Here is a 23,270-nt window from a genome sequence, read left to right as displayed (position 1 = left end):
TGCTTCTGTTTCAGAGCTGAAGACAGAATTGAAGAGCTTGTCTGTTTGTTCCAGCTATGTCTTGTAAGATATTCTCTCTCCCTATAAACCTTGCCTTATATTAATTGAAAGTGCTACTATGGCAAGTTTTATTCAAGGTTGTCTTGTCAGTGGATTTGGGAAAGGAAAGCTTGAAGATGTTCCTTTGCATGTTGTTTTATACATTAATAAACACTGATATATTTGGTCAAAATGATGTGAATTTATAGTAACTATTAACGGTACTTTGAGATGTTTGTTAATTTGAAACCTCCCTCATAAGATCAACATGGTAAAACATGGCGAGTTGTTCCTTTTCTGTTCAGTGTAAGAAGAGCTTTATGAAATTCTTTTGTACTGATGCGGAGAAATTCTATGTAGTTGTTTGGTTTTTGACAGTGAAGGCAAAGAAAAGAGGAGTAGTGCTTGCAAGCCAGTGCTTGAGAAACAGTAACTTTCCTTTTTGGAAAGCTAAGGTAATTTTTCCGAAGTACCAAAGACTTCTTTGTGGAATGCTTCTTTCTGGCTGATGTTGGCGCCTCTAATCTTAAACTTCCTATTTTTGAAGGATGCCGTTTTTATCCTGCGTGTATGTTTGGACGTAATGTTAACTGGAAGATGCAGAAATCCCTTGAGGAACAGCACAACATATGCTATAGTGGGCTTCAGAGCTGGAGCTATTGAGCAGTTAAATTTCTTGGTTTGCTTTGGAGTGTTAACATGAGCCCATCTGTGCTGTACAGAGGTTGTGTGTCATGTAAATCAGTTTCACAAACACTTAGCAAACTTACTGTACTGATTTTTACTTTAATGCCCTAGTGTTTCTGTAAGGCTCCATGAATATTAACTCCAAAAAATAGTTTTTATATGGAACAGTTACAAGAAGTAGAACATACTTGGTTACTCAAACAGAAAAACTACATAGTTTCTGGAACAACACTGTGGATGTTAAGTGCAGTCTTCTGTAAGAATTTGATAATTATACCATAAAATTTGTGGGAAATGAGTATTGACAGTATTGTGAAATGTGAGCTTAACTATGTTTATATAAGTTCTTCTGGAGGGGATGTTGGTGGAGGCAGGGCAGTAAGACATTTAGCCGCTTGATGCCTGGACCATAAGATGCGTCATGAACAAAATACACTCTGAATTCCAAGGATACTTAAATTTTAGTATTTCCTTGAAACCAGAGAGAACTACAATTGTCTTTACAAGGCAACCGCCCTGAGCTAAAGTAAATTTGTGTTACTCCAACAAATCTCTGTAATACATACGTATTTTGCAGAGAATTATATGATGAGTGAAGTGCTTGTTTAATGTTTGGTTCGATATTTGGTTGGTTTTGGTGGTGGTGGTTTTGTTTTCTTCTGTTAAAGGCCAATTAGAAGTAAAGGTGGGACTGGGGGGCGGGGCAGTGTTGTTTAGGGTTAGATCAAAGCATTTGGCTGTTTGATTTGTTTATATCTGTTCTAGGCAAACAGTTGTTCTAAGCAAACAGCTGTTGAGACTAGTGTAGTCCAGTAAAGCTTTGGAGAGGAGATTTGGGTGGATTGGAGAGGAGAGGTGGGTTTTGGTATCTTTCTGGAAGTTTTGAAAATACTTCTAATGTGCTTTGTCCTACTGGTGATTATTTCATAATTTCCTTATTTTTTGCCTGACCCAGTCTGCATTTTAGAATACAGAAATTTGGGGCTGCCTTTCCACTATCGTTCACACTGGGTATACTCCCAGTTTTGTTGGTGACAGTTCTCAGCTCTTCTGAAAGTTGACCACTGCTCTCTGCTGCAGTTGCAAAGGCTGACTGTGAAGGCTTCCACAAACCCTTGCCTCTGTTTGAAGATGGGGTAGAAGGAAAATACTGTGCTCGTGTCAGAAGTTCATAATCATTTATATGTGAACCTATTGCACATCTGTGATTTGAAGCAAAGTCTCCTGGGGTACTGGAGAGGTGACAGATGTTTATGAGAGCCTTCTGTTAAATCTGTAAAGTAACCTGATTGTCTCAAAACTGAGCAACCCCATTCAATGTCACGGGAGAATTGTTAGATACTAACAGGTAACTTCTGGAAGACTCTACCTTGTGTTGAATGTGTATTTTTATATTACTCATTATTGCTGCTTTTAGCTTTTCTTGTCACAAATACAAGTACTTGTCTTTAGATTAGGAAAACTTTTGTTTTCAGTGCTTTCTGATGCAGCAACCCAGATAGCTAGGAGAAAGATACAATATGACACATAATGAATGCTTATAAGCAAAACCTCACTTTCAATGTAGCAGGGAATTCAGGGAAGGTATGGTATGGCAAATGAGTACTGGGAAACTGGGGATTAACTGGGTGAGGAAATTGAACAGTGGAAAGGAATTGAAATTGCCAAAGGAACCTTGGTGTATCTCAGACTGGGTTCCTAGAAATAAGAATAAAGCAACTGAAAGAGAGATTTGCAAAGAAAATATTTACTGGAGGAGAAAGGACTAGAAGAAATGAATTAGATTTGATGTGACACTGGTGGTATGATACTTTAGAGTAAGGACCATTAATAAACCCCAAATAGAATCTTGAGTCCTCTGCAAATAGCCAATACTTGGAAAAACCCATTAGCAGAACAGGTTCTCAGTTTTGCCGAAGGCCTCTGTGTGGTCATTGCTGTCAGACTGAGGTGACACAAGTGCTCAGTGGCTCTCACTGTCTGGTCCTGTGGATGAACCAGGAAGAGATGGCCTAGCTCAAGAAGATAAGATTTACTTTGCTGCTAGTTTACAATGTCAAAAATGTTAAATGTTGTTTGTGGACGTAAGCAATCTAATGGCAAGCGATGTTCTGGGATCTGGTGGTCCCTTTGTATATGGATGTATATATGTATGTAATTCCTATAGTGTTTGGAAGAGATTTCTGAAACATGGGGTACGCTTTTAAACTTGTGGGTTGTCCTCATATCGCTTTTTCAGACTGCAACAGGGATTAATTTTGGTCTTTATGATCACAGAAATAAGGCTGAGATGTAGGAGAGGTATTGGTGTCTAATAGGAAAGGAGAACCCAGGCTTACTTGAAAGTCAAGTGTTCTGCAGCTTCAATGGGTATAGCTATTACCACGTTGACATAGAAGAATATGCACCAGTTTGTGAAAAAACTCAGGATGTTTGTGAGGATTATTTGGCCCAGTTATCATCCTTTCCATTTTTGTGTACGTATTTGAAAACCATGTTGCCAAGCATTAGGGTGAGCAAATAGAAGAGGTTGTGGTAAGAGTTAATTTAAGATTTTGAATTTCAGTGCTTATAGAATACTGTCCTTACAGCATGCCTTCTCATTTTGATATGATCAAATTAGTAGTTAATGCACTTAAGGCAAGATCATTACCACTGTGTGCTTGTAGATGCATTTTATGCCTTCGTATGTTAGACCATTTCAGTAGTGCTTAAACTGTGAAATGAGGGATTTTATAAGGAGTATCTGAAATTTGACAGACCAGCATTTCACCTGTTTTACTTCACACTGAAGGCATCAACTAACTTTGAGTGTTTTGGTAGCATTTTATTCTACATTCATACTTTCAGGCGACTGAACAACCTAAAGTAATTCTAAGATTTGTGTACATTTTTGTTTTGAATGATTGAATAGTCAGTGTAAGAAGGTTCTTGTTTTGAGACAAGTTAATCTAATGGCATCTGCTCAAGTCCTCCTGTGGCTGTCTGCTTGTAACCTGGAGCATGGTTTGTGGTTTGATCATCCTCTGATGTTGCTGTTAGTGGGGATTGCCAGCAATCAGTGGAGAACTGTACAGTGTGGTGGTAACTTTATCAGTTGTAGCTGTGTTGGTTATTTACTGACAGCTTATCCCAGTAGTCCATGAAACTTTCACTAGAATGATTTGCCCCATTTTCCTGAAAAGTTGTTTGTTTAAATGGTGTCCCATGATTATTCAGTGATTTTTATTTTTGGTAGGTAGTCTTAGGGGATAAATCTTGGAAGAATATCTTGTGGTTCTAATAAGCTGTTCCCTGTTAGAACATAGGAAAAATTTTATATTATTCCTTGACTGCTGAAGTCCAGCTCTTTTTCTTTAAATGATTATCTAGGCTCCTGATAACACTTTAAATAAAACTAGTTGTTCTTTAAATTTGAATTTCTGTCTATTGACAGTTATGAATCCTTAGCAAGCCAAACCTTTTCTCGTTACAGCCCTGCATTACTTCATTTAAGTGATAGCTGTGGTGTGCAGCTCAGTGACGGGGGAGGCCTTTAAGAAAGGGTGGTACAGATGCTCACACAAAGCCAGTATTTCAGCTGTACAGATGACTGCCAAGCACCACTTAAAAGAGCCATTCTGTTTAAGAGAGAAAATGTGGGAGGTTTGAAATATTTGAATGGAATTTGGCCATATGATTAGAAACTGCAGGTTCAAAGGCGATCAGCCAGTTCCGGGGCACTGACACGGGACTCCCTGAGAAAGATGAAGAGACTTGGTATTTTTAAACTGAGCTAAAGGAATGGGAAACTGGGGGATGGATAAAGCCTTCTTACAGTAGGGGGAGGAAGAAAAAAGTAATTCTGTGGGTTAAAGCCAGATGAGATGTACAACAGCACTGTTTAATCTCTCCTTTAGAAATACTTGGTCTTGGATTAGTGTATGAGCTGGGTGACAGTTGGCCATGTGCTTGAAGCACTACTGTTTTGGGGTCTTTTTAAGAGGAGAACGCTAGTGCTTGTGACAGTATGGAATCTGGGAAAAACATTTTCTATAGATAAGGGCATTTTTGCCTTGAGGTGTAAAGAAGTCTTTCATCTGGAATGCTATTTTAAGAATCCTGAGGGGGAGAGTATCAATTACAATTTCAAAGGATCATTTAGATTCACACGATTCACCAACTTCAATCTTTGATTTACCTAGTATGTGTGTTCAGCTGATCTCTCCAGTTTTCCTCTCAATTATTGTTTGCAAATTAATGTTTTCTTACAAATAGAAGAAATTGCTTAAGAGTGTTGCTTTCTTTAAAATTCTGTAATTTCATAAAATCATAGAATAGTTTGGGTTGGAAGGGACCTTGAGATCATCCAGTTCCAACCACCTGCCACAGGCAGGGGACGCCTTCCACTAGAACAGGTTGCTCAAAGTCCTGTCTAACCTGGCCTTGAACGCTGCCAGAGATGGGGCAGCCACAGCTTCTCTGAGCAACCTGTGCCAGTGCCTCACCATCCTCATGGTGAAGAGCTTGTTCCTTGTATCTAATTCAAATCTACCCTCTTTCAGCTTAAAGCCATTCCCCTTTGACCTATCTCTACATGCCCTTGTAAAAAGCCTCTCTCCAGATTTCTTGTAGGCCTTGTTTAGGAACTGAAAAGCTGCTCTAAGGTCTCTCTGGAGCCTTCTCTTTCCCAGGCTGAACAACCCCAGCTCTTTCAGCCTGTCTTCATGAAAGAGGTGCTCCAGCCCTTGGGTCATCTTTGTGGCCCTCCTCTGGACTTGTTCAAGCAGGTCCACATCCTTCGTATGTTGTGGGCCCCAGAGATGGATGCAATACTGCAGGTGACACCTCAATGAGAGTGGACTAAGGGGAAGAATTACCTCCCTCGACCAGACTCCATTTAATAGAGCCCAGGCTTTCTGGGCTGTGAGCACACGCTGCTGAGTCATGTTGAGCTTCTTGTCAACCAACACCACCAAGTCCTTCTCCTCAGGGCTGCTGTCAATCCATGCTCCATCCAGTCTGTATCCACGCTTGGGACTGCCCCAACCCAGGTGCAGAACCTTGTGCTTGGCCTTGTTGAACTTCATGAGGTTTGTGTTAGCCCCCCTCTGAAGCCTGTCAAGGTCCTTCTGGAATGGCATCCCTTCTTTCCAGCATGCTGACCGCATCTCTCAGCTTGGTGTTATCAGCAGACTTGCTAAGGGCGCCTCAATCCCACAGTCCATGGCACCAACGAGGATGTCAAAAAGCATTGATCCTAATACTGGTGCCTGAGGAACACCACTTGTCACTAACTTCCACTTGGGTATGAATCCAGATTCCTTATAAAAAATGTATCTCCTTTATGATTTTTAAACAAATGGGTAATTTCAGTTGATTAGTGAGTTAATTCACTAGTTGAAAAAAACAGTACAGAATACCACTAGGAAGATGTCAGTTGAAAACATGAACTGTTTTTAATGCTTTGCTACAAACAAGAAAAGGCAATCCCAGTGTATTTATACAATTTAGGCCTCAGTAGATCTTTTTCCTCTTTCAAATCTTACAGTTTACTCGCTTCCAAATATGATAAATCAGATTCTGTTGTCCTTTTTGAGCCCTTAGCCAAAAGACAAAATATTTTTGGAATAAAACTGTGCGTTTGAGAGTGACTTCAGTCATGTAAATACCCACTGCTTTCTTTGAAAATATTGGCAGTCCTGCAGTATCAGGCATTAAAGGCAAAAGACAAAATGGAGGAGTATTTTTGTTACTGTGGTAACCACGGACTGGATTATTTTAGTTTCACAAAGGAGTTTCATAAGTTGAAGCAGCTTGAGCAGATGAAAACCAGCAGAATTTATTTGAATTTCATAGCTGTATTTTACTGTTGCTGAAAAAAGAAACATAGCTTTTCTGGAATACATTGGTATTTCAAATCTTCTTGTGTTCCAACTTTGTGGAGATTTATGTAGATTCCTATCTTATATGAAAATTAAGGTGAAATGGAAGGAAGGTAAAAATAACTGAATCTGTCTAAAATTTCTGAACTAAATCAGTGATCAAGTTGTCTAAAAAATCACTGTGGCAAGGGGTAGTATTGACAGCAGGTTGAAAGCGAGTTCCATAAAAATATGATCCAAATTTGTCATCAAAGCCTTTCAGCTATATACTTACTCTCTTGCTGTCATTTCAGTGCTTGCAGTTAGTTGGTTGTGTTGGGAGAGGAGTTGCATGGTTCTAAACCTACTGTGGGGTTTTTGGAAGCCTTCTTTCTTACTTACAAAGTGTGAGTATGTCCAGCACAAGTCTTGCTAGACATTGTTCTATGGGTTCTTACAGGCTTTTTCCAGGAAGCTTCCTGTTTCTCTCAGTAGTGTGGTTAGTGTAAAGGAGATGCTAATTCCTCTAGATATTAAACCTTGCTCTGAGTGAGAGTGGAGAGTGTTTACAGTGCTGACAGGTATTTTTTTCAGTCATGTTAATGCTAGCAGTCTCCTAACTGCTGCCAGCTGTTAAGTTGTGTTAATGGTAGAAACAGAAGAATATTTGGGAGCAAGTAATAAAGCAACTAAAATACAATACTGGAAATTTGAGAAGAACCAAAAAAATGTGTATTTGAGAAGAACCAAAAAGGGGACAGATGAAAACCTGCTTCAGGTTGTGCTGTTGGTTGTCATCCAAACTGAAGCAAGGCATTGGATTGTTTGTCTAAATGGGAGGTTTAAAATAGAAGACAGCTGTTGATCTACACTGGGGAAATGTGTGCTAACCAAGCAACATTAGAATACTTTCTAGTTGTATTGTTTATTTGTTTTCACTTCTAGACTGGCGAGTCCAGGATGATCTTTCATTTTCATTATACTACATGGCCAGACTTTGGAGTTCCTGAATCCCCAGCTTCATTCCTGAACTTCCTGTTTAAAGTCAGAGAATCTGGCTCACTAAGTCCGGAACATGGACCTGCAGTAATTCACTGCAGTGCAGGGATAGGACGTTCCGGCACATTTTCGTTAGTAGACACTTTTCTTGTTCTGGTAAGTATTTGGTCACTTTCTCTGTCGCCCTTTCCTTCTCCCCTGCATCCCTCCCCAGTATGGGCTTTTTGGTCAGGAGGCTTTGCTTAGTGCTAGTGAGAAGTATAGCACAGGGTTAGGTGAAATTTATTTATATTATAAGATATTTGTCTTCTGGTTTGGTTAGGGCCTCTCAACTTTCTGAAATTTAAAACTTGATATTATGCTACTGATTTATTTGATTAATACATGATCATTGATTTCATAATAAGCTTTCATTAGATGGTTTGCCTATAAAAACAATTCATCATTTGACATGATGAAACCAAGAAATCATTTGAGATGTTAATTTTGTATATAACTAATAGAAACATAATACAAAGACTTTAATTTTTAGATTTAATTTTATTACTACTTTTTGCAAGTGTTTATTTTTTATATGCCATCTCTGTTCAACAGTAATGACATTGTCAATATAACTTTCTTTACAGATGGAAAAAAAAGACTCACCTTCTGTAGATATTAAGAAGGTTTTACTGGATATGAGGAAATATCGAATGGGACTTATTCAGACTCCTGATCAACTAAGATTTTCATATATGGCTGTAATAGAAGGAGGAAAACTTATAAAGGGGGATTCAACTATACAGGTAAATGTTTAGCTCTGTATATTTAAGCATAAACAGATTAAGTGCTAACTAGTTAAATTCCTAACAGTATTTAAAAATGTAACTTCACGGGATTTCGGTAATTTGCCTTTTTCAGTAGATGACTAGAAGGTGTTAGAGATCTTTGATCAGTGCCTTTTACTAGCTAAACTTTTGATCCTATGTAGTTGTCCCCTCTTAGATAAAATACAGCTTCTGTGCAAATGTCTTGTAAAAAGATTAAATTGGTATCTTCAACATTGAAAAGCAGAAGTGTAATGCTGAGTATCACTTTGAAAAGATAGCAAGGATATTTTTAGGATTTCTTAATCTTTGCAATATGTTTTCATACCAGTAAAGTTGCCTGGTGTTACAGAGAACATTTATTAGTACAGTTGCTTTTTGCTGCTTTTTTTTTTTTTTCATATCCTTTAAGATTTGTGTTATAGTAAGTAGAATCCAGCTCAATATCATGAGTTTGGAGCAATCAGATTACTAGATCCCACTATTTTATCAGTGTGGCTTGTAGATTTAATAGTAGCTACAGCTGGTTTTGTATGGGTGGGGCTGGGTGGTAGGACTGGGAGGAGAGGCTGTGAAACAGACTCAATTCTGCTTTTATGTGCTAGGGCTTCTTTATTTTGTTGGTTTATCTGCTTCATTCATGATTTTAAAAAGTCCCATTTCCTCTTTTCTGTGGTTCTGGCTGTTGTCAAGAGTCTTTTTGACAAATGTTTCTTGACTTGCTACACAAAGAAATAATTTCACACAACTGCTAGTCAGCACCTAGGTAGTGTGCTGCTAGTCTGACACCCGTGCTGTATGCCTAAAAGACTGCATGATTCATCCTAACACTAACAGCAGTTTAGCCTCTTTATTTTCTGGAAGCTGTTTCTGGTGGTAGGAGGGTATTTTCTCTAACAATGTTTTTCTGCTTTGTTTTTTAAAAAGCCGTGCTCCAAACTGAGCAGCTCTGGTTCCTGCACTTCCCCATTTAGATCACATGATTTCTTGTTTCTGGATACAAGGAGGCATTGTCAACTCAGAATACTGCTTGTCAGGTTCAAGTGTGTTACTTCTTCATACCAAGAAAATGCCTAAGGAGGCACACTTCTCATTTGTTCTTTGTTTTCTTTTTCTTGCTATGATTGTTCAGGTGATCTTTCTTAAACCAGTGTTTTCTGCAGTGCAGGCAGTTGCCTTGGTGTTCTTCTCTTTAGGCCTTAGGGTCATGTGCAGAAAATTAATTGGCAGTACTTAACAGGAGTATTTCTTCTTTCAAGGTCAGTTAGATCATTTTTCCCCGCTGTATGGAGGGACAGTTGTACTGTTCAGAGAGTGAGAGGTGCTTACTTCTCTCTGCTAGTGATGGGGAGGGCATGAACTCATTGGAAGTTTCTCTAATAGACCATTACCTCAGTGTTCACCTCTGACATCTCCATGGATTTTGGAAGTCAGTAAATACGTAGACAAACACAATGTATACTTGAGCCTTTACTTGCTTACAGCTAATGAATGGCTGCAGCTGCAACACTCATACCAGGGAGGGGCTGAGGAGTCTCCCTCACTAAGTACCTAGAGAAATATTGGAAGGGATCTTTGTTGGAGAAGATGGATCTTCAGCTAGCAATTTAGTCTTTTGGGTTTTCCTTGAGCTAGTAGTTCCTTTAATCTACTTCTCTGACTGTTCTGTTGGAGGGCATCTTGGGCAAAGAGGACCTTTGGTGTTAAGGGGATGTTTGAAATGTGTTCTTCTTGTCTGCAGAAACGGTGGAAGGAGCTCTCTAAGGAGGACCAAGAGCCAAGTTCTGAGCAGTCTCCTCCACACCCAACCAAAATAACCACAGAGAAGTACAATGGGAACAGCATAGGCCTGGAGAACAAAAACCAAGTGGAGAAAACAAATTCTGACCTGTCCAATAAAGTTCAAGATATCACAGATGGAAACAGTGAAAGGTAGGCAAGGTGAAGAAACTATTTAGAAGGCAGCAGATACTCTCTTAAAAGGCTGAATTACTGTATGTTTCTCATATCATAAGAAAACTGCAAGATCTTTCTTCAGTAGAGGAAAAGGACAGGTGGTATTTGATCTTACTTAATTATTTTAAAAATACAACTTCAGTTACTACTCCTTGTGATAAAGTTTTTTTGTTTAAAGGTCAAGAGAAAAACCCAGATGCCTCTAATCAGAGCAGCTCAACCTCATGCTTGAAAGTATTTTCCTACAGACTGTCAGTGAACTCTCTTGTGCAGTGTGAATTGGGTCCTGAAAGTGCCTAAAATAATCGACACTAATTTTTAAATACAATGCTAATACATCAGAAACGAAAGTTTTATCACTTGCCACTTTCTGTATGGTGACTGAAATTGTATTGTTGAAACCAAATGTTACCTTCCACTCATGTTAAATCTACCACTGTGAGTACATCTCTGTGGTTTAGCTGTGTCATGTGAATTTATCTTCCTGAGTGCTAATGCCTCAGCTGTGAGCTGCTGTACTGGGATTACCATCTTAATGGCTGTGCCTTGAGATGCTGTGTCACTCTGGTCTAGTAGCTAAATGTGGATCCATAACCAGAGACCCAGAAACCAGACTGGGATGTGCGGAGCTGTGCAGTTCACAAGAGGAGGCAGAAATCTGTGCCAGAGAGCTGTGCTCGGAGATGAGATGCAGCAGTTCAGTGAAAATAGACTGGAATTCTGAAATGCCAGATGGCTTACTGCATGCCCTGATGAGTTTGTCTCTCCATGTCTTTGAGTGTTTTGAAAAAGAATGACAGCAGTCCTGTAGATGTTTACAGGAGCCCCTCACAAGCAGGAGGGGTGGCATGGATGTGAGTGCGGAGGTGTGCTGGGTGGAACCTGGACAATCAAAGTGGATTTTCATGTCAAGAGTTATGCTTTCTTAGAGATAGTGAGGATACTTTTGGAGACACGAATTACAAGGCACCCCTAACAGTGTAGCAACACGTGGCTGATCTGTAGCCTGTGTCCTTGTTCAAAATTTGGTTTACAGCCCAAGATGGGTACTATTAAATCTGCATGCAAAACATGAGTAGGTTAGAATCCATACCTCAGTGAGGCTGGTGTGAGCTCTACATGGGGGCACACACTTAAATACTACAAATGTTTGCACATAGCACTGACACTGCATATAAAAGCAGCCTCCATGCAAAAGATCTCAGCTACTGAATGGGGACACTGATGGGGCTGAGAGACTAAGCTCAGGTAATTAAACTAATCCTGTTTTCTGTTGAACGTGTAGGTCAAGCAGCACTTACATCTTTACATATGTCATTTATTTCATGGGGCTTCACTGACATGAAACCATTCACATCAAGTTTGTTAAAATAGAATCAAGATTGCTTGATTTGGATTTTACATGCTGCTGCCATGTGCTGATGAAGGATTGGTTAACTGTTTGGAGTTAATCTCTGTTAACAGTTAATAAACTGTTGGGAGAAGGATTACGTGTTGTGATGAGGTTTAATGTTTTCATAGCCTTTTTAACTCTTCTACAATTTAAGATTTACCTTTTTCTTCTTCTTTTCTAAGTACTGTCCGAAAACGACTGCGGGATGATAGAAAAGCTAACACAGCACAGAAGCTGCAGCAGATGAAGCAGAAGCTAAATGAGACTGAAAGAAAAAGAAAAAGGTGGTTATATTGGCAACCTATTCTCACTAAGATTGGGTTTGGTACACTGATTTTAGTTGGCGCTTATTGGTGCTGGAAAATGTATTTTCAAGAACATTCCTTGTAAGTAAAGAGTAAGCTCGTCTGCTCCAGCAGCTAATCCTGCTGCAGGTTGCTGACTAGGGGTATGACTTTAAGCAGTGAACTCCTTACACCTGGCATGGGTGCAGACACTTTACAATAGAGGAGTGATGTAAACTTGGTAATGTGTCAACATCTCAGGACTTCCCACTGCAGGTACTTAGAACTGCGGCCCCCAACACAGTTGATGTTTTTTGTTTATATGAGCAGGTACAAACTTGCTGCAACTGTTTATACTTTTTAAAATGGTGTTCTATCAGATCTTAAGCAACCCATAAAACACAGGGGTTTAGCCACTGAAGGCTGGCTGGATTTAAATTTATACACCAGACATAAGCAATAAACAGTGTTGTATCATTTACATTATTAATGCAAAGAAGTTATCCTAAATGTGTGTAATGTGTAATGTACTAGTGACATGAACATAAACATTTTATATTCTTATGAACTAGGATAAATATATTTTATAATTGCATATTTAATCTTTTTGTAGTTCACTGTACTTTTGAAAGCTCAGTTTGTACAAATTTCTGAACAAAAAGAATTTGATTTTGAAACTAAATGTAATTATAATTTGTGCATGGAAATAATAGTGCAACCATTCCCCATATTTTGACTCTCCAGTTTATGATCTGAGCAGCTAGGGGTCTGATAAAGCACTTGCCAGTTTCTACTCTGTTAATCTGCATTCCTTATTTATTTTTTTGTAGTTTTCATTATTTAAGTGAGACTTAGGAATCTGATTTTCTTTTTTTAAGGTTTTTGAGAACTTAGCCCCAACTGAAGAGCGTACTGTTAAGTTGATTAATGTATTCAGACTTCAACTGCTGTTTGAAGGCCAACGTTGTTAAAGTTCTGACATTCCATTAAATGTGAAACGTAATGTTTTGTGTGTCTATAGATTTTAATTGCTAGAAAGACTAAAATGCATTCATCAGTATTAAGTGTAGAAAGCACATCAAAGGACTTGCAGAGGTGGTTTTCACAGCGTCCCCAGTACAGTGCATTCAGCTATACAAGCCCCTTCTGTAACTTCACGGAGTCTAGAACTGCTTTTGAGGTTCCCCAGTACTGCAGTAGGGGCATCGATGACTGATGTTTTGGGACAGCTGTGGTGCAGTTCTTTTAAAATTACTGAGCACTCCCTTTCTGTTAGTTGGTCAATAGCACTTTCTGAATAGTAATTCAACACAAATCACTTTCTATCCTTTAAATCCTCTTTGAATACAGAGATGGGATGTGGCTGTCGCTCAGGCTGTTGTTCAGGTTGGGACATGATAGTTTCTAGCAGTGGACTGCAGTTTGAAACCTGGGGTTTATGTATTCAAGCATTGCCTCTTTGGGCACCTGCAGAGATGTTGCATCTTCTCCCTCCATTTTCCTTGCTCGGTTGTCTTCTGTTGTGTACGTGGGCTTGGGGGTTCCCTCCCCTGTTTGTGTTTTCTTTTTAATTTCTCCTTTTGTAAAGCACTTCTTGGATTTACTGCTGAAAAATACTCCAAGAGCTGGATGATTACTTCTGCCCCTTATCCAAAGGAATTAACTTGAAAGCTTTCCAGTATGTTCAAGCTCAGTAGTAACATACCAGGCGCAGGGCCCAAGTAGTCTGATGTTCAGTGCGCAAAGCTGAGTTTACTCTTTAAAATTCTCATTTCACAATAGTTGATACGGGTTTTGGACTACACTGTTATAGTAAACAACTGCTTAAGGGTCCAGCTAAAAAAAACAAGTGCAGTTTCACAGAGTTCTGAGTTTGGGAAACTGTGCATCAGTAGGACAAGGTGGTTTGTCCTGTGGCATTACCAGCTATGCAGCTCTAGAAGCAAAACAGCTTGCTGCCTGCAAATCTGAAAATGTGCAATTTTAAGACGCTTCCTACCTTCTACAACTGCAGCAACTCTTTAGCCAGCAAGAGGCTTGGCAAAGGTTTATTTATTTAAATTGAGAAGACAGGCTTTTCGCTATCAGCTATAACTGACAGTAGGTGTAAATGTGTGTGCCTTATAAAAGATATCTTGGTTATAGAAAACCATGTGGGATGTTATTAAATGCTTTTGTAACAGAAATATCCCAGATGTTATTGTAAAAACTTCTGACTGTCTAAGGAAAAAGCACAGGCAAAACCTTGACTGAAATCCCACTGTCATTTATGGCCTTTATTTGCATGAGAAGGATTTCCTGAGCCATCAGTATCTTACAGACCCCAAACTCCAGCCGTGGCTGATTCCATCTCCTGAATTACGGACTTTGTGTTTTCCCGCTCCGGAGCAGGGGCTCCTCCTCTCTAGGTGGTGCAGGGCGGGAGCGGCCATCTTGTCTCACCTCGAGCTCTCTGACCCTGATACAGCAGGACTTGCATGTTCAGCCGTTCGATCTGGTTCTGTGGCTGTGGGTATCTGAGAGTCTGCACTGTTACTGATTTAGGACCATGAACCAATCCAAATCTTGGACAAAAAAGTATTTTGTACAGTGAATTGTTCATGATAGTATGAGCATAGGACAACATTTAGATCTCTTAGTGCATTCCAGGAGATAACCTGGATAAAATGATTTTTTTTGTTTTTTTCTGGTCTGTCAGTAATCCTTAAAAACCAGAATCTGAGGGAGGCTTGGTCTCTTTCCTGCAGACTGAATCCTTGTGCTACCTTGTTATTCTATAGAATGTAGAATTCTCTGGAATTTAGAATGTTGTTCTATAGAATTCAGTAGTTTTGCACAACTTGGACCCTAAATAGGAACCGATACAGGCCAAAATGGAGAACTGTCAACCCCAGTGACCTCTGTTGTAGAGCTTGCTTAAAGGAAGAGTAAAAGGACATGCCTGCCTCCCCCCAGCCCGTTTCTGGAAAGCTGCTGGCTGGTCCTGTGCTACTTCTAAGAAGCTGTTGCACTCAATTCAGTGTTCTTATGTTGGGTTTTCCCCTCTGTTCTGGAAATAAATCGGTCAAAATAGTTGCTGCCTAGTGGGCTGCTCTGAACTCTGTTAAACTTGGGTACAAATAATGCACGTTTTAATTAAAAAAAAACAAAACAAAAAAAAAACAAACCCCCAAACTGGCAAACATTTAGACCTCTGTTGCAAGGGGGTTGCAAGTTTGGAATGAGTCCTTCAGGTTTTCTGTTCTTGGTGCAGGGGCAGTCCACTTGGAGTGACGGTACAGCTGTGTTTATTCTTGAAATGTGTGAAGTAAAAGAATTGAACTTGGCATGAAATAGAAATTTAACATCAATACAGATTTATTTTACAGAACTAAGGTGTTGCACGCAAAACTTTGCTTCTTCTGTTAAACCTCAGTGAAATGGTTTATTGATGTCAGTTTCTATCCCTCTGAAAAGGGAAAAGGCATAAATGCTTGTGTGTGTGTGATTGGATTCTGTGGGTGGTGAAAAAGCCTGTCTAGCTTGAAGTTTAACTGAATGTTAACCAAATTATTTAGTTTGCTCTTTGGCATTATAGTTAAACCTGAGACACTTGAGGACTGTACAAGAAACTAGGTTAACAATGAGAAAAGAAAAAGTCTTCTGCCTGGCCAAGCGGCTAAAGTCAGAGGATGGAATTTGCAAAGTTGACGTAACGCACAGTAGTCTTTCTCAGCTTTTCTGTTTTCCAAAAACCTTTTAGGTCAGTCTTTCATTTTTATGTACGAAAAATAAATGTGTTCAAAATCACATCTCTGTCTGAGTCTTTATTTAAATTGAAGGGATAAATACTTGGAAGAATTTATTTACTGAGTCTGAACTGATCAAGGAGAACTGCTTTATGAGTCAGTGCAGTGCTTGCAGAACTTAGAAGTGTTTTACTTGTAGCAGCTTGGATGTCTGGTGCTGTAAGCACCAAGGTCTTTTTCTGTGTTCCTCAGAATAGAGCCTTACCTTCTTGTAGCACAGCCCACCCAGTGTTAGAATGTCTGCCTCCCTGTGAGAACCCTTTGCCTAGAAACACTTTTTTCCATGCTGCTGTGCTGGGACTGGCCCACAGAGCCATGAAAGGCAACATCAGTGTTGTTGAGGTGCAGCCTCCCTGGTCTCACTAAGGCCTGAGGGGACTGCTGTGGTGCTTGTGGTTGAACACGAGAAAGGGGTTTGCTGGGCTGAGGCCCATACTTCAAGCTCTCCAGCCAGTAAGTGCCTTATGCTGGAAACTGTCCTGGCGAGAGCACTTGCTACAGCAGACCATAGTCAGTAGTTGCTCCAGATGTGCGAGAAGCTGTTTGGTGTTTGTAGCGAGTTGCAAAGCCGCTCTCTGTGCTTATTTATTTTTTTTTTCTACCCCCAAACTGTGTACTGAATCGGTGACTTTCTTTTGCGTTGTGTCGCAGGCCGAGACTGACTGACACCTAAGCCTTCAAGACTTGTGAATATTCTGCAGCTATAAACTGCAAATTATTGACATGCAAAGCGAGACATGACCCCTCTTCGGGAACAAAAAGTGAGGTCTGTTAAGTACCAAGAAGACCTCAGTTATCTGTTTACAGCGTAAACGGCAGCGAGGGGATGAAGACCACCAGCAGCCTGCTACTTTGCAAAACAAAATAATTTGCCATCTTGTGTTTTTACAATGCCTGTATTAATGTAGAAATGATGTAAAAGAAATAAATTAGGAAATATTTTGGTTTGTACTGCCATTCTTACTGTATTTTTATACTTTGTGGCAGCATTAAATATTTTTTTAAAAGGACAATATGCTGTTGTGTGCACATTATGTTAGGGAGAAACTGTTAAGAACCTGTTGTGCAAAAAAAAGGTATGTCTCCCCTTAAGGTTTCCTGGTATCCTGTCTTAACTGGTAAATGGCAATATGATTAGGATGTGCTTTATGCAAATATTTCCTTAATGTTAAGTATTGTATTTTGAGCTAGGAAGAACTGTAGCACATTTCTGTTGTAATACAACACTAGGAATATTATCTTATTAATCCGGTTGTTTTGGTAATCCTTCTTATGCTTGCTAGATAAAAATTGCACAGAATGTTCAGAGTAACCATGTGAAGGGGAAGTGTTTTGTTGGTGATGCTTTAAGGGAGGAAAGAGGGGAAAGCTGACCTCTCCCTACCTGGGTCGTAGTTAATTAATGGGAGCCAAGGGCCAGATGCAAAGCGCATGAAGTCAGCGGTGTTTTTATTAAATGCGCCATCACAGTGTGTTGTATGTATGATACTTCACGTTTCCCATCTCCCCTCGGCGTTCTCCCCAGCACAGTCTCAACAGTGGCATTGGCAAGGGGTAAGCAGGGAGTGCTGCTGATGGGAGTTCCTCTGATAGACTCAACAGGGTTTCCACCCCTGTGCCTTCTGTAGCAGAGCTGGTGGAAATTCTGCATTTGCTGCATTCTCAGTATCGGATAAACCTTAATTCACTAAAAAACTGTTTAATAAGACTGGCTAAACTGGTATGTGGTGGGGTTTAGATGTAATTTGTACTTTGCATATTTGGTACAAATCATACAGTTACTGGAAGTACAGCAGGGAAGAGGTGAGAAATCTAGGCCAACTATGACTGCTTTTGCTAAAATAAGCAGCAACCTGAAATCTTAAAAGCAACTGTATTCGGAGTTGTGTTTAACATGAAGACGAAGCTGAATCGGGAGTACTTAATGCCATTACTTGAGCTAAGTACATGCTTGAAATAGTCCAAATCACCAGAGTCTGGTTTGTCTAAAAATTTTACTTGCTTTATATGACTAGTATTGTTCTTAGGCTGTGTTATGGAGAAAACATCACAACTTGATTCAGCTTTCATTTTCAAGGTGGTACAGCTTGACAAGGAGCATTGATGAGGGATCAAGGTCTATGCAAACCTCTGCAATAAACCCTGTGATTGTGGTGGTTAAACCTGCCAATCCAACAAACAAAGGTAACATTGTCATATGTGGAAACTCCTAGGTGGAGGACACAGTAGTCTAACTCATCCTTGTTCTGGGGACCTATGTGCTCCAGAGGGAAAGACAGCAGCATGACAGTGTAACACAGGAATTGGATGAACAGAGAGGAGAAGGCTGATGCAATTCTGAGCATGGAATTCATCAGAACTTCAGAGAGCGTGGAAAAATTTACAAGAGCTCAAAGTAATAAATTGTAAAAACTTTAGGGTTTTAACTGCTTACTAGTATTACATTTCATGTCTCATGATGCTTCTTAATAGCTGAAAAGAGATGCCAGCAGTGGAAAACTGCTTATGACGAGCACAGGTTCAGAAATCAGTCGAATGAGTAAAAGAAGAGAATAAGACACCCAAATCCTAATATAATCTTGTACTTTTCCATTGCCTGCCTTTCTCATAAATTTATTGCAAGATTTAGATTAAAAGATGAAGAAGCTGTACAGAGTATGTTGAGCAAAAGAGGGTAGGAAAGCCATCCTAGCTGCTGCTCCTTAACTACACAATGGTGCTTTTGGTTAAAGTATCTTCAAGTGCTGCTTTCTGTCTTCTTAAGTGCCTTGCCATCATGTTATGAATAGCTTACCTGATGCCTTCATGTATGATGTATTCTCCCAGTTAGTGCACAAACAGATTTTCTTCAGATGCCTGACTACTGAAGGAGGATAAGTCAGCATCTTCTCTGAACCCAGGATTTCATTCTCCTGTCAACCTCCACAGCGGGTTATTAGTGCAGCATCTGGCCACCTGCTTGCCCTGCTTGTGAGCACATGAGCCCTAAGGGACTACCAGCATATCTGTATTTAGAAACAGGTGGAGAGTGTTAAAAGAAGCTTGGCTGGCTTGCACTCTTAATTGTAGTGGTTTATTTACAAACAGTTGAAACAATCGAGGTTTTTAAGATGCTGTTTAAAAAATACTTAATCTTTGTTAAGGTTCCCCCCCCCCAAAAAAAAAAAAAAAGCACCCCAAGATGTTTGTAATGTAACTACTGGCTCAACCAAAACGACAGCAAAAAATTACTATATCTAAGCTATTTGTGAGAATATTTTCATGCAAAATTGCACCTTTATCCGTAATCACAAGGAGACAAAAAGCAACTCTCATGCCTCAGAAAAATTCAAAATGCTTCTTGGTTGTGGTCTGGTGATCAAACACACTCTTGCTGTTGCTTCAGAATCCTAGTTTTTCCCCCTCTAGCTTTTTATCACTGCTTCTCCTTGTTCAAGCCATCCTGTTTCTGATTGCAATTTAATCTATTACCACAGCTGCTTGGATTTTGACTGAGAGTTTTGTAGTTAAACACTTTCTGAACTGCAGCATCTCAAATGCCACTGGGCACACGTTACACTGCATCCTGGTTAATACAATTAATACAAATTTTCCCTCCCTGATGAACTTTCTGTGGATGCCCAAGCAACACTGCTTGCTGCCCAAGTAAGGTTTTACCCTTCAGATTTTTTTTAACTTACCCTTTAAAAGCCACAGAAGTTGCCATTAGCATTTCCAAGTTTTTTTAGTACCTTGTATATTTTAGATCTGCACAGTATATTCTAGATCTGTGTACCTGCATCAAACAGGTGCAGCAAACCCTGTTTGGGCTTCCTATTCATATGTCACACATTATTTAAACACCAAGGCTTTACACAAATGAACTCTTTATGATGCAACACACCTACTCTACAATTTGTCTGCAGTACCTAGCATCATACGAAACACAAGGCTGCAGATGGCAGAGATATTAAATATGTTTACTGCAGTGTGGTTGAAGTTCACGGGTGCTAGAACAATGACACCTGTGAAGAGGCCTAAATGAAGTTTGATCCCAAAGGAACTAAGTACTCAAGTAGCTAAATAAATATTATACAATCGTATTTAAAAAAAAAAAGGAAAATCCCAAACAAAAACCCAACAAAAAGGCCATAAGGAACTTAAAATGCTTGTGCCTGTTGATAATTCCTTTTTTCCCTGGCACAGCAACATTCTATGATGGTTGGAAAAGCCTCATGAAGTAGCTCCAGTGCATACATAACTGCTTCCAAACAACTGTACTTGTTGTACAAGCAATGTGCAAGCTCTAGTTGAAAGGCTGACTCTTTGATAGGTAACGCTCAGTAACTTGCAATTTAGTATAAAAAAAGAAGACATACCTTCAGTGCAGGAATAGTCTCATGCTCATGTAGTAGAAATACTAAAGTAATGCAGAGGTAGGTGTTCATCCTCTTCCTTCTGAAGAAGGGTTTTCATCTCAGGAAAGCTTCAAGAAGATACAGCTGATTTAAACTGCCATCTCCATCATGTTGGTTTGTTTACTGATTCCAACACAACCCCATGAGTTAAATATTTTGCCCCCTTTAAATACCACCATTCAACGTAGCAGCTGTCAGTTCAAAGAATTCTTGTCCATATCCACCCACTCTTCTAAAATAACAGAGTGCATGTTCTACAATGAGCATGTTTAAATTATCAGGCCATTTTTTCTTGACCTGTTCTCTGGTATGTCAGCAAAGCCACAGCTCAAACCAAACATGGTCATTAGACCATACAGAGGCATTGGCGTGTGGAAGGGAGAACTGAGTATCTCCTACAGCTTCATTCTAAGGTCAGCTTTTGATTTTACTGGTAGATCTGATATACCCTGCTGGCTTTCAGGTTGAAAGCCTCAACCAGGGCTGTGATCAGCTGCAACTTCTGACTTCTTAGTAGGTCAGATTCTAATAAAGGAAAATACTCAGTTCCAGAATCAGCAGTGCATAAGAATAAGCAAGTAGTTCTTATGATTTACAACAGTATTTGCTTAAAGTAGCTAAGTATTTAATCATTTGAGGCGAAAGTTTTCAACCAGCTTGGCAGATTCAGCTTTTCAAACTAATGTGCAGCAGTAAATTACACTCTTGTAAGTTACCAAACCTCTCCATGCTCACTGCTGTCCAGTTACAGGTAGTGTACTGCAGTCACAGAAAAACTGAGAACCCATCACAATGAAGAATGACATCAGAAGAATATTTAGGTCATCAGTCCTTTTTCAAAAAAGCAAAATTTGAGTAAACATCTGCTAGCATGAAGTATCACCGTGACCTGATCTTTATATAGGCAGGCTGCAAGTCATAGAGCCTTCCAGTTGCCTACAGAAACTCAAACATTTTACAAAACAATGACAAGGCCATGAGACAAAATAAATCTTTAAGCTAGGACTAAGGTGATCTTTTTAGTCATGTTATTTGATTAAATGTCTTGTTGTATGCAAAGTGCTTTTTGGTCAGGTAAGTTTTTTTGATTCACAATCACAGGCACAACAGTCATTCCCAAATATTTTAGATCTAGCCATAGCTCATTTTTTTACACCCTAAAAGATGCATCTTCACAAAAAGTGGCATCTTTGTGCATTACTACTAAAAGCTTATTAGTATGAGCAAAGGATTACTTTGCAGTTCTAGCATGGCATTTAGTGTTAAGGAGCATTAGTGTTAATACAATCCAAACCTTTACAAAACAAAACCACTATAGATATAATTAATCCTGAAGCCTTTCCAGTTCTCCTAATGCCAGCAGCCAGTAGTTTGTGCTAATCGCTCTACACATACCTAGGTTTGTGACTGACTACCTCCATTTTAAGACATTTGGACATACAATTATATGAAGTGTTTGCTTTACATACCAGCTCTCCAAGGTTCAGTTTGCCCTGCATTATCTGCTTCTGCAGAGCAGAATTAAGACTAGGAAACACTTAAATTTCTTATTGTTTTGTGGCAAAAGAACAGTAACTGAACATTCACACAAATATTAGTTCTCTCTGACAGTCATTCACTGTGATTCTCACCTCAAAACCCCAAAAAGACAAATAATATGGCATCCTTGGGGTGATCAGTCATATTCACTGAACTGCTCTTCTTTACTACCAGGCACAAGTTCTCAAGCAAAGCTGACTACTGAATCTTATTCCTAAACCTTTAACATTATCTCTTCAGGATTGCTGCTGCTCCTTTTCCTCATATTTTTTTTCTACTGGCATGACCCCAGTAGCAGCCTTCCAGTACCTGAAGGGGGCCTATAAGGATGCTGGAGAGGGACTCTTCATTAGGGACTGTAGTGATAGGACAAGGGGCAATGTGTTAAAACTTAAACAGGGGAAGTTTAGATTGGGTATAACAAAGAAGTTCTTTACTGTAAGGGTGGTGAGGCACTGGAATGGGTTGCCCAAGTAAATTGTGAATGCTCCATCCCTGGCGATGTTCAAGGCGAAGTTGGACAGAGCCTTGGGTGACGTGGCTTAGTGTGAGATGTCCCTGCCCATGGCAAGGGGGTTGGAACTAGATGATCTTAAGGTCCTTTCCAACCCTAACTATTCTATGATTCTATGACCACATCACAAAAAAAGACCAACACAAACCCAAACCAAACCCCACATATTTAGCAGACTAAATATTTAAAATTATGCCTTGTGTCATGTGTATTAATTCATAGGTTACAACTCTGAAATTCTAGATTTAAAGTTACTTTTAAATAAGCTGATGTGGCCAAGTACTTCCAAAAGACCAAAACTGAAAACATAGCTTAATAACACAAGAAGTGTTATTACGAACATTAAATGCATGAATTTTGCATCACACAACTGCTGTCTCAGACTAAGCTTATAAAATACACAGATACCAGACTGACTGCTATCAGGACAATGGTCCAATTCCTTTACATTTCAGAGCACTGTATTCATCCTCAGATCAGCATAAGGCGGCTTATCTACCTAGAAGGCTTTAGTCTGCAGTCCTTGGAAGCAGAACAGAAATCATATGATGGAAGTAGAGCAGAAAAGATACAACAGGCTGCTGTCTCCTGCAGACTGCAGGAGGAGCCCAACAGACCTGCAGTCTCACCAGGTGAAGTTACAAGAACAGTACTGGGAAACAAAAGCAGAACTATATCACTTCTGAGCTTCCCTTAGATCACCAGGAAGGTTTTTGCGGACAAAAACGCTAAGATCCACAGTTCACACAGAAGGTGAGTGGTTTATCTTTGTAAGAAAGATCTATGCCTGCACATCAATCTCAAGTTCTCAGCTATATGAAGAAGGTGCACCAGAAATATTTCTATAGCAATAACACTTAACCAAAGAAAAAGTTTTTTTCAAAAATATTTTATTAGAAACAAACAAAATCAACAAAAGTTATTCAATAAAGAACTGTACAAAACGTATTTCTTTGGTCAATTTGTGAAAATCACCTTCATTTCTTTAGCTACTACCCACGTATGTTAAAGGAATTTTTCTTAAA

General features: G+C 39.5%; 1 protein-coding gene across 5 annotated transcripts in view; it reads left to right on the top strand.

Annotated features, from left to right (window-relative positions):
* The window catches only part of PTPN2 (protein tyrosine phosphatase non-receptor type 2), a 29,801-nt gene extending 12,993 nt beyond the window's left edge, over positions 1–16,808 (top strand). For 2 of the 5 annotated variants that reach the window (XM_062633028.1, XM_062633027.1), the window contains 5 exons: positions 7,515–7,724; positions 8,195–8,353; positions 10,116–10,306; positions 11,906–12,007; positions 16,447–16,808. In XM_062633028.1, the coding sequence (XP_062489012.1) occupies positions 7,515–7,724; positions 8,195–8,353; positions 10,116–10,306; positions 11,906–12,007; positions 16,447–16,468 (684 nt within the window). In that variant the 3' untranslated portion in view covers positions 16,469–16,808. Of the gene's footprint in view, positions 1–7,514; positions 7,725–8,194; positions 8,354–10,115; positions 10,307–11,905; positions 13,011–16,446 lie in introns of those variants that run through there. The other 3 variants (XM_062633026.1, XM_062633025.1, XM_062633029.1) reach the window with 2 other exon arrangements.
* Positions 16,809–23,270: the final 6,462 nt, after the last annotated feature.

The sequence above is a fragment of the Pezoporus occidentalis genome, unplaced genomic scaffold (assembly GCF_034315485.1).
Source record: "Pezoporus occidentalis ecotype Australia unplaced genomic scaffold, CSIRO_AGI_Poc_V1 ctg4, whole genome shotgun sequence".
In the NCBI taxonomy this organism is placed as follows: Eukaryota; Metazoa; Chordata; class Aves; order Psittaciformes; family Psittacidae; genus Pezoporus; species Pezoporus occidentalis.
The sequence above is the reverse complement of the archived record's forward strand: the minus strand, read 5'-3'. Positions and strand labels throughout refer to the sequence as shown.